The 12,552-nt window shown below is 41.9% G+C and overlaps 1 protein-coding gene across 1 annotated transcript in view; it reads right to left on the bottom strand.

Moving 5' to 3' along the window:
• Nucleotides 1–12,552, bottom strand: part of tapt1a (transmembrane anterior posterior transformation 1a) — a gene marked incomplete at its 5' end in the record, with an annotated part of 35,236 nt that continues 22,684 nt past the window's right edge. Inside the window, 3 exons of the mRNA XM_080745439.1 lie at nt 1–3,405; nt 9,997–10,172; nt 10,566–10,642. Of these exons, the coding sequence (XP_080601565.1) occupies nt 3,026–3,405; nt 9,997–10,172; nt 10,566–10,642 (633 nt within the window). The 3' untranslated portion in view covers nt 1–3,025. The remainder of the gene's footprint in view (nt 3,406–9,996; nt 10,173–10,565; nt 10,643–12,552) is intronic.

Below are 12,552 nucleotides of genomic sequence, written 5' to 3'. Positions count from 1 at the left end.
TTCATACAATATAAATAGAAGGATAAAAGTGTGACCCAAAGTGATTAAACAAAACAAGTAGTGCAGTGATCCATCATTGCCTTATACATTCATCGAGAACACATCAACCTCGACTCCATTGGCTGTGTTTAGCCCAGCAATTATTGTACAGTTCCATCAATAAGAATTTGTTTGCTATAGTATGGAACATAGTCTGGTAACAGATACTGTATATTGTACCGTCAATGCCATATAGATTGCTATGGTATGAAACAGACTAGTACCAGCTTTATTGTACAGTACCATCAAAGCCTTATGGATTTATATGGTATGGAGCAGTCTGGTAAGGCATGTCAGAGTTGCTCAACCAGTGGGCTGGAATCCCAAATAAGTCAGAAAGGGGAATATTAAAAGGGACATCAAGTCATCTACTGCGATATATCAGACCCTGCCTGACTTCAACGAGAAAACAATTGAGAGCCACTGGGTTTGATACATTATTTGATCTTTTGCATGAAAATAGTGTAGGTTTCCATTGCCAGTGTTTGGCCAATGGCCCAGTTACTTTTTTGTCCCCAGGTTTTAAATACAGCCAGATCACAGCATGGTAAACACTGGCCACGGCAGACGTGGTATCTGATAAAAAACTACATGTAGGCAGCGTGGAGTTCATGCGCAAGTTATTATATTATGATATATTATTTTATATATTATTATACTATTATCATAACTGGCAGCTCAACAATTAGAAGTATCTTCTTTATTATTGTGATGTAATGAATGTAGTCTTCAAAATAAAAGGTTTTGCAATAATAACATGGTATCACAACATGCCATTATTGATTATTTTTTATATCAAATAACTGAGCTAAATGAACTTAGACTGAATTAGAACACTACGGAAATGTACATACATGGTAGCTCCAAACTTATGATCCAGCATTTACATTATATTTTGTATATTACGTTCTTATACATGTTCATAATACAGATCATAGCAAACAACTTCACAAAGCCAGTAAATGAAAAGGAAAAATAAAATAAAAGGCAGAAGGGCAAAAAGGGCAGGTGATTTTGGCAATATTGCTTCTGTATTCATAGGATGTAAACATTAAAACGTTACTTGAGCATAAAACGAAGGTACACAGCTACTCTGTAGCAATGCTCTATGCTACTGCGTAGCATATTTAAGACAACATGGTCCATCAGTGCAAACATTCAAGCAAAGTCCCAGCAGGTACAGTAATGTTAAACAATGAAGGGGGTTTGTCCTGGTGGCATCCCACTCTAAAATGTAATGAGTGTAATTAGTTTGGTAGAATTAAAGGAGATATACTCCCCCTTTCTTTCTTTTTTTTGGGGGGAGGGGGGGTTCTTACAAAACAACAGAAAACACAATAATACAAATTATGGTCACTAGGATGAGAAATCCTGTACATCATTCATTGATAAAACAACACTTTTACGGGCCGAATCCTCTAGATTTGACATATTGAATTAACTCAATTGTTTTTAAAATGTAAATTTTTTAAATGCATCATATAGTGAAAAGCAGGTAAAATGCACTTTTCCCCACACAGTGGCCACTGATGTAATTGTAAAATTAACCAGCCACCTCTACTATTGTACAGTACTTGAAATAAATACATCTTGATAATGGTTAACCACTTAAACAACCCAGAGTTCTACAAGCTCACAATGATCTGCTATGTTCACCAAATGTTTACCCCAGAATAGGGATGCTAGGGTTCATAGGGTTAATCACTTGAACACAGCATCCGTATAATGGCGGGGGATCAATGTTTTGATCCACAAGCTCAAGCCAGGCTTGTATGTTGTAGATTGTTTTGCTGTTGGTGTAGATGGAAAAAAGCAGTCCAAGTACAGTTGCAACTCAGGTGTGTTTGCCTAAGAATAGAGGGTTCAAGTGGTTAATCACCTGCCAGTGTACAGTAGCTGGTAGTACAGCAGGATGACTCACCAGTTCACCTGCATCTGTTGTGTTGGCTGATGATAATTTCCCCTGATGATAAGCTTTTTCCACTCCAACCGGATCTCCCACTGAAATGTACTCCAAAGAGAAAAAAATAAGCTGCAGAGTTCTGCAGTGGCGATACCTGTTTGCTGTGGAAATGAAGGCTCTACTTTAAGGCTCTATTTCAAATGCTGCTCATTAGAACAAAGACAAGTGCACATTTCTTTGTGCCCCCTGCACAAGTCAGAGTCTATTTGCAGACACATGCTGTTGGAAGAGTTGGAAAATAACCAGGGAATCAAGAGAATACAGTTAAGTAGTCAGGGACTGTTGAGAGCCATAGTTCCGCATTACAGGTACTGTATTCTCCATCAGTATGGTGCATGCTGACAGCAGCTGTGCAGTGAGACAGTTAGACATCATCAGGATGTACACTTCAGCTGTCGATTATTCTTCACAACAAATACGACAATGGTCCACAACTGCATGAAGCACGTTGTATCGTCTATTGACACTGAAATCATTATTATTTCCGCCATACTTTACTAGATTTGTCATTTTGCTAGCAGTTGAGCTGGTTGTGAACCTATTCACTCATGGTCCAAGTACTGCTCATACAGGAAGTGCTTGTGTGCTCTCTCTCTATCTCTCACACACACGCACGCACGCACGCACACACGCACACTGCAGCTGCCTCATGTGCTCACAAGAAGAGTCAGGAAGCTACATAGATACTCACACAATAGCCATATTAGGCTAAGCCCAGGACTGGGTTGCCATAGAAACACACTCCCTCTCTCAAACCATAGTTGAGGTTATCATCACCTTGCAACACCGACCTTGGGAGAAAAAGAATAACAGCAGGATCGCCTGATGCGCTGTTCAGAGTCCACAATAACTTAACTATTATTGTCAATAAATATTCTGCTTTCTGCGTGCTCTGGCTGCCAGAGCTGGGCCTGAGGTAGGCCGTCATCTCGCTGCCTCTCCTGAGTGGTTATCGCTGCACTGTCAAAGAAACAAAAACCAAAAAAAGTCAAAAGGCGCAGAGGGCCGGCGCTCGCCGAGGTGTCAGTCGATGCGATTCCCGCAGATTGTGAAGCGGTCGATTTCCAGCAGGTCCTTTTTGGGAGTTCTGTGTTTCAGTTCGGAGCCCGGCGAGCCCTGCGCCCCCCCTTCCTCCTTGTCCTCCTTCTCGGAGGTGGCGGGTGCGGGAGGCTCCGGTTCGGGCTCTGGCTGTGGGCTAGAGGGCCGGCTGGTCGGTGGAGTAGGGGCACAGGTGCCTTCGGTGGTGGTGGGGGTGATGGGTGAGGCGTTGGTAGGGGGGCCTGGTAAAGTGTCAGTCCTGGGCACAGGCTGTGTGGTCACAGAGGAAGAGGACATGGATGACGATGAGGAGGACGAGGTTGTCTGGCAGGGCGTCGCGGGTGTCTGTTCCGACCTGGGTTCATCTGCAGAGAAAGATGGCAGTTAAGTGTTTGACCATAGACAAGCTCAATGATGTTTGTCCACCAGTCATCACTTAATTACTCCATACTTAGTTGAGCAATCCTTCAGGGCTTTTATACCTAATAGAAAACATATTTCCTATGGTTAAAAACAGCCTCAAGCAGACAGGGTTCATGCCTTGTTCAATTGTCTTGTCTGCTATTATTGGCGAATGTTCGCTCCCAGAATAAGAACGCTAGGGTTCAAGTGGTTAAAATCACAATAAATACATACATTTATAAAATTTAGATTAAAAAGAGTAACGTCACCCAGTATCCATATTCTTGGATCATGTGGTAAATCACGATTCACTACTTTAGAGACAGTGGATATGACAAACTTCCAGTAATCTACCAGACAAGGGCAGTTCCACAACATGTGTATGAGACTGCCTTCGTTTGTTTTACATCTTTGACATAAAGCAGAAATGTTCACATCAATCCTGTGTAGCCTGAGCGGGGTAAAGTAAGTTCTATGGAAAATATTAAATTGCATCTGTCTGTGTTTTGTAGAAATCAGAACCGTTTGTGATCTTTCCAAAATATTTTGCCAATCAATAGGGTCATACACACATCCTAAGTCTGTCTCCCATTTATTTTTAAAAGGCATTAAGTCATAACTTGGTATGTTTTTATTCAAAATATTATAAATGGAGGATGTTAGCCCTTTAGTAGAAGTAATCAGACTGCAAAATATATGATCCTCCAAGAGAGACTTGTTTGGTATGTTAGGGAAGTCCGTGGACTTTTCTTGAACCCAATGTCTAATTTGGAAATATTTAAAGCGGTCATGATTGTTTAGGTTAAATTTCGAGGACAATTGCTGAAAATAAATACATACATTTGACTGTAAGACTAGCTTGAAACAGCTACTGATACTTAGTATCCTACACCTGCAATTGACCTGCATGGAATTAATGATGTGTCAATAGAGAAGTTGACAGGAGCTATAGGCAACATACTGTACAGTCTGGCAGATGGTCTAAGAATGGATTATATCAAGAGAAAATATAATCCCCTTGGTGATCTACTGTAGTGTTTAAGACCCTTGTTTCTGGACCACATACACAGGGTTACCTGCAGCACTTTATTGGCCAGTCAATCAAATTAATTAAATAAATAAATGTCGGCGCAGGCCAGAGATCCCCCTAGCCTACCACATGGCCAAGCCTTTTTCCTGCAGGAAACCCTGATACAGTATAGTCCCACTACTCTGGACTCAATCCCCCGAGTTTTCTCTGGTGTTCCTTCTCTTATTAAGTTCCATTTCTCTCATATTTTCCACTATAGGCGAAGAAAACCTTCATCCTCACAGTCAGGGGGTGGAGGAAGTCATTAGGGGAGTTGACCAAAGAGAATAATTCATTATTCACAGAGACCTGAGTGAAGCTGCATTGAATATAAACATCCTCCTGATTCTACCGAGACAACTATGAAGCCTCCGGATAGCACAGTGCAGCATGAGGCTATGAGGCATAGCTACACTGAGTATACTGTAGTGGAACTGCAGTATATTGCATTTAGCATACAGGTCAAAGTTAACATTTCAGCAGGGAGGTATAAGGTTAGTAAACCCTATGGGGTTAGGGAAATAAATGCACTGCAGTCAACACAAATTTGAAGATAGTCCTCACAAGCAACAAACAACCAGAGTGCATGTTTGTGTGTTTCTGCGTTTGAAGTTGCTTTTGTTCTCCACAAAGCCCTCCAGCAACATCCCAGTAAGCTCTTGCGGACTATATTCTGGGTTTTAATGCATTCTAATAGGAATCTCTAGTCGATTCTTCACTGAATTATTCAGACTGAACTGAAGGAAAATATGCTCTTCGTGCAGCCCAAAGCTGTGTTGTGATGCTTGATTGGGCCTGCATTTCATTTATCTGTTTCCTCTAGTAAATTCTATTTAGTATATATTGAGTTAATTCTGTTGATACATGTCCGGGTGGCACAGGGGTAAAGTTCCTGCCCACCACCGTGGACACTGGGGTTTCTCCACGGTGCATCTGGCTTGGCTAGGTGCTCCAATTGAGAAAATTAGCCAGGGGGAAGCCGGCACGGGAGGGCGCTCTCTGTCCTCCACATGCGTTAACTAAAAACTCCTCACTGTCATCTTCTTTAACATTTTTCCTTAAAGGGGAAGACCACCCATTTTCAATATTGAAATATGTCATTAATATACCGGCTTAGAGGAGTTGTGTGGAAATAGAAAAAAAGTTCCCCCCCTTCTGTGTTGCCTAGAACTGGAGGATTGATTTTGGGGTTGTATTGTAAAGTACAATGTGTGATGTCATCAAGTTGTACTTTACAATACAAACCCCCAAATCAATCCTTCAGTTCTAGGCAACACAGAAGAGGGGGAACTTTCTTTCTATTTCCTCACAACTCCTCTAAGGTATATTAATGACATATTTCAATATTGAAAATGGGTGGTCTTCCCCTTTAATGTCACTCGTTTTAGAAAGCAGTAGCCCATACTGTAGCCCAGAACCCCAATATCTCTGTTGGCTGGCTGAGCACTACATATTTAGTTTCCCATACAGGACACCTAGGTTCAAATAAAGGTAGTCACACATTCGGGGCTCTTTTAGGATCCTGTTTCCCCGTGGGGGAGAGGTCAAAGTTGGGTGAATGTAGTAGAGTAGCCCTGAACAAGCCTTAATGCTTCCCTCAGCCAGGGGGATTCTATTTTGCACGAGCGGTAGACGATTGGTTTCCCATGTCATGTGGCAGATCTGGATTAAGGTGGTCTGGTTACATATCGTTGTTGTCAGGCAGAAAACCTTTTATGTTCAAAATGGTTACTTTTCAGGAAATGGGAAAAGGAACCTGTGTTCCACTGGATCCAATGTGGTTATTATCATAATCAGCCTCTATTGTCTCAAAGGGATGTTCAGTTTCACAGTCTTTTCAACAACAAACACATACTGTAAGAACAAAACATAAAGACAACACTTAGAATCCCCAGAGTACATAACATATACAGTATCAGCTAAGCATAGGTCTTTAAAGCTGCACTGGCTGAACGGACGAAACCCCTACTAAAGCAAACCTTTTCCCATCTCAAAGTTCTGCATCTCCGTCCAGATGGCATGAATGAATGTAAAGTGAGTAAGCCAAGGCATGATCATTCACAATTGTGAGCTTTATCGTTCATATCAGAAAGTGTGGATGTGCAAAAGCCAATAATATTGGAGGCAATGTGTCTAATACTGAGAAGAAAAAAATAGAATAGGTAAAAAATGCTTTTGTAGAGTAACAGCAAGAGGTGAGCGGCACAGACAGCAGTGATGTTACTAGGTTTTCAATGTAATGGGTCCCGGGACCCACGGGTGGTCATTCAAATGGGTCCCAGAAAAGTTTTATGATTCCTCAATACAATGTTTTCGAGCGCTGTGAGCTTGTAGATCGGGCTATTTTCACAATGTTTGCCTATTTCTTATATTTATTTTACAATTTGGCTAATGTTTGAACTTAGAACTACTAAAACTACTAAAACATGTGCCCCTAATGAATTCGGGCGCGCAAAATGGCGTCGGACGTCGGTGGAATCAAAACATTGACGTTTCTATCGCCTGTTTAAGACTTTCTAAGTGGATTTTATTTGTGTTAACGTAGGGTAAAGTAGGATGCTTTCACCCATGAACAATGGTGGTGTCTGTGGAATTTTAAAATGTTTTTCTTTTACCGCGACCCGGTAAATTAATTTAACATGGACTCCAATGGAGGCGCATCCCCGGGACCCCAGGACCATGACATGAATGAGTCCCTGGGCGACTTGAATGAGTTTTTGATGCGGGATGCGCACGTAATGACATCACTGAGACAGTGCTCTTAACTTACAGATAACATGTCTTTGCTGGGATCGTGTATGGATAAATAATGTGTTGCTCAAACTGAGTTTATTGTCAAATGTGAGTCCAAGATATTTACAAATGTTTGCCCGACAGCAATGATTTGCTCATCATCTTGCTATATCTTGGGGCTTCTATCTGATTAGTACATCTTTTTATTCACACCTCCTCTTGTTTCATCACTTAAAGGTATCTGACAAAAATAATGTCAGCATTAATAACATTAATAACATCTTGGAGAACTCCTCCCACCCCCTCCATCTAGAGATCACCAGTTACTGGAGTAAGAGAGGAAACGACCGCTTTGCCTACCCAGGACGGAGATGTGAGAGATTAGGAAAATCTTTTGTACCGGCTGCCCTTAAGCTGTACAACGAGACACATAACGGACGCTTGAAAAGGTCTCCCTTCCTAACTTAGACTGACGGAACTATTGCTGTATTGACTTTGACCTCTAAGGAACTATTGCTGTATTGACTTTGACCTCTAAGGACCTTCCAGGGAGAGTGCTCATGTGCGTCTTGCGGTGACACGCTTCCTAGTTACTTCTGCTCTGAGCTTTTTTTCGCACTGATTTTTGACATTGCACTATTAGGTTGTGTTGGTAGTTTCTGAGTATTTTGCTTTGTTTAACAATGACAGTGAGATACTTGTTTGCACTAACTAGCATTGACTGCTATGGTCTCTTTTGTAAGACACTTTATGTATATATACTTATATATTATTCGCCCCCTCTATTGATGCACCTTCTCTTTATTGGTACTGTACTGCTCTTGTTTTTTTTGTTTTTTTCCCCCCTCTTATCTATCTTTTTTCTTACGTCTCTGCAACTTTGTAAATAACTGTATACTGCTGTGCTACAACTGGACAACTGAATTTCCCCCTTGGGATAATAAAGGTATCTATCTATCTATCTATCTATCTATCTATCTATAAGATAAGAACTCATAAGATAAGAACTCAAAGTATTTTAAATCAAAGGTCTTGGATGGCTCTGTTAACGTATAATTATAGTAGATATTCTGAGCAAAACAAATACACCAGTAAGACTCCCTAATCGGGAGATAAGCGACCGTAGGTCACTTATCTCCACAAATAGAGCAAAAATGTGTTTTTCCAAAATCTTCCTGATCCATGTTGATGACATGAGTGTAGACATACTGTGTAGTGATTTTCGTGATTTTAGGGCAAAATCTGAATCGGCCTCATGGTGGCGCTAGAGGGCCATGTGAGAAATGAGGGGTGGGGTCTCCGCGCCGCCAAGGCGGACGAATAGGTACCGGCCCCGGCTCTCCCGGTCGCTCCTAGCCCGAGTTACGGCATTTTATGTGAGCTGCAGTGGCAGGGGGTCCTCCACTGGGGGCGCCACCACTTTTGCATCCGTTCTGGAGCACCAGGAGTGGGTGGTCCCCGGGAATGCCCCGTGAGCAGCCCCGTTGGGGTGGTCATTTAAACCACTCTGTGGTCACTTTCATCTTAATATACTGTAAGACATTTCTGTCTTGATGGGAAATGTCTCTTAATGATGCTTCCATCTGACAGCTGATCACTCATACAGTACATACTTCTCATTAACCACACATCAAACCACGGTTCAAGCCGATCTAAAATCTCACGACACGTTGCAACGCGACAAGTGAGCTTGTAGATTTGTCTCCCTCCAATTCATCTGGAGAAATGTACAGCTAAGCACAATGACATACGGGACAACGTACATTACGTAGCGACAATGAGAAGTGCTGCGTGATCAGTTCAGTTCCGCCATAAGGATGATGTAAACAAGTGGGAGTTTATTAAGATGACGATCATACACGGTGACAGAGAACACATGCAGCTTACATGAACTTAATACCAATAGATGCTATGCTGCATTAGTAAGTACATAATAAAGGATTATAATATCAACTCAAGGTTATAATTAAAGGATGTCTAAGTCCAACACAAACACATGTATGTACATGTATTTAAGAATGACGTAAACAAAACAACCGACCTCCTTTACAGCAATCTACTGTAGTAACACCGGTCGCTTACAAGATGCTTGGTATTTTGCTTTATAATCTTTAATTCTGGTGGATAAGTGAACAGTGCAGCTTGAGCTCCATGACTCATTTTAAGCATCTGTGGTCGAATATAACAGTGTGTGTACACAGCAACTTTTTAACACCTGAACGTCTGTCCCGATGTTAATGGACAAGTCAGTTAATGGTGATAGCTGCTGCTCTCCTGGATATACAGCGAGTACAAATGCACAGTGATATACAGTGGTATCTTTGTTGTGTCATCAGTCTTTCTAGCAGCGTAGCTGGCCAGTCCGCCACACACATTTACTGCAAAACAGATCTACTCAGCTTTGGCTAAGGATGAGAAAGTGATGCCACTGCCACTTCCAAGTGTGTGCGTGTGCGTGTGTGTGCCTGTGTGTCTATTTGTGTCTGTGTGTGACAGGGTATTTTGTCTGAGTATTCACGTTGCTGGTTAACAATTAACTTGACTTTTCTCAAGAATAATTTATTTTTATCACACTGTATTAGTGGCCCATCTCAAAATGATTTGAGGTATCCTGGTTCATTCGTATACGTACTGTGTAGCAAGCCAAACCGAGACGGACCCAAATGTGAAGTCAAGTCTCTAATATTGCGCATGTGTGCACAGCAAATCCCCACTGGATAAAATAAATGAAAGGAAAGATGCCATGGCTTACCAGAGGGAGGAGGGCCTTTGGTCTTTTCTGTTCTACTGGGATTCTTCCCTGCGGAAGACGACGAGGAAGAGTTGGAGGGCCTCTCAAACAGCTTGTCCTCCATGTGGGCTCGCTTGACATAAACGCATGACTTCCCCAGCAGCACAATGCTGTTCAGCACCTTCAGAGCAACCAGCCTACAGAGGATAGAGACCAGGGCCATGCGTTAGTCACAGGTTCAAATGGACACTACTGTCCGCCAGCCAGATTCGGCCACCCTCTCTTGTAGTTAACCACTTAAACCGGCCTATATACTTTGTTTGTGCCGAATTGTCAATAAACTGGTCTGGTGCATTTGTTGTGTGCCAGAGCGAGATGATAAATGAACCCAATGACACTACCGCAATGTACATCAACCATTAAACATTGAATTAAGCAATTACTCTCTTAAAACTGCAGATACTACTGCTACTGAATGACATTGTCAATGAGACAGTTACAGTATGTTCATTAATACAAGCGCAGTAGTAAATAGAGAAATAGGGTTTGGTAACAGTGCAATGAAGCTATAATTATCAGACTAGACTTACCCGAGATAAAAGAGGAACACACACGTTGACGAGAGAGCTCCCTGAACCTTGACTGAACTCATCACCACACGGATCAGCTGTTAAAACACATAAACACATAATCCCCTAAGTTAATTTGAAGGCATAACCAAATATGCCTTTAGTTCAGCACTACATGCAGCCAGTTATAGTACAATTACAGTACATCAAGGCCTGCCTGCTTATACCAGTGAGGACACGTTACAGCACATTCCAGGGTGTGATGCTCTTTCTCAACTGCTTGTGCCACTGCTGCAAATGAATGCAGATGCAGCAGCACAGGTGAGGAGGGATCAGGTGGCAAGGGGGCTGCTCCATCTGTAGGCCGGTATGCAGCCGGAATGGTTTATTTTGGTAAGGTTACATCATCTCAATGCAGTAAGAAATACGGTTCCAGGGATTGAGCTTGCATGATTTACATTTCTATAAGATCCACTGATTAATTCACATTTAACAATTTCACGAGTATCTGTATTCTTCATAATTTAAGGTAATAATTCAGTCAGTCAGTCAGTCTGTCCATCATGTCATGTCACGCCCTACTCTTATCTCCGGCATCGTTGCCCCTATCCATGCCAAACTTTGCAAACACACTCCTTGGCTGGCAAACCACAACCTCCACCCCTGATTTCTCACATGCCCCTCTCCTAGCGCCACCATGAGGTTGCCAACCTGACGGTCACTTATCTCCCGATTAGGGAGTCTTACTGGTAATTCTACTGATGCCAGAAAATGAGGATACGCTTGCTGCTACCTCCTCCCATGCCTGCTAAAACTTGATGAGTTTTGAGACTGACAATTTCAATTTAGTTTGAATAAATCTTTTAATAGTGGGCTTGCTGAAGGCGAGCACACGTATGTTATCTTCATTATTTCTTTATATATATCAGTCAAGTTCCCCTCAAAACTTTGTACCGACAGTATAAAGGCAGGGCCCTTAGCCAATGAGGTGCAGCCAAAGGTAGATCTTTGTGACCTACCCAAAAGAAAGCATAATAATGGATCCACCTTCACAACCTCAGAGCTTTATTCCAAAGCTCTTTACATAGGTAGACCGATGGCGGAGGAAACCATGCAAGGCACCAACCTGCACAGCGGAAGCAATTAGGGGTTCAGCGTCTTTCTCAAGGACACTAACACTGGGGGATGGTTTCTCCATCCAACATGCAGAGAATGTTATGGAGGCAGGGACTGAAATATCTAAAAGGGCCTTTTGGTGAAAATATCTAAAATAGCAGACCTCCAAGCTCACAACATGTTACATGCGAGCCCACACTGTTTTGTAGGAACAGTATTTCTAATTAGTTTTAGTTGATTTGTATTTTCTTTATACAAGCAGTAACATGGGTATTTGTCAGGGTCGAGATTCAAAATTCAAAAAGATAAGAAAAAGTATGTGCAATAAAAACTCAACAAAACATACCATTACAAAACATATTCACAGAATGGCAAACGCTTAAAAAAGTCGCCCTTTGTCATTTTGATGTCACTTGTGTCGTGCGACGCGTCTTTGACACTTGTAGTGCAAAGCATAATAAATGTACCTTCTGCCAAAGTCTCAAAGGGTTTTACAGGACCACATAAAAAAACTTGCGTGATGACTAGGATTCAGTCAGAGATATACAGCTCATCTTTATCCTCGTATATATAACGGTTGGTAGTCATGATTGTCAGTTCCCACTGGATGTCGTGTGGGAGTTCAGCCCACTCCAGATCGTACTGAATAACTGCTAGCTTGCATAACATCTTCAGACTAGGATTTAATTCCAAGACAAACAGGTCATTTTCATCATTGTTTTCATCACAAAAGAGTATGACACGATCTCCAAACATGCAGCAGTTTCTACCATAATATGGGATTGGGCCTTTCCCCTTCGGCTCAACCTTCTTCCAGGAGAACGTCTTTGGATTGAATTTCCACATATCTTTGGGGCAGCGTCTCAGACCAAGGCTGTAGCCACCAAATATG

This window comes from Nannobrachium achirus, assembly GCF_963921795.1.
Source record: "Nannobrachium achirus genome assembly, chromosome: 17".
NCBI classification, from domain to species: Eukaryota; Metazoa; Chordata; class Actinopteri; order Myctophiformes; family Myctophidae; genus Nannobrachium; species Nannobrachium achirus.
Note: the sequence above shows the minus strand (reverse complement) of the source record. Positions and strands in the feature narration are given on the sequence as shown.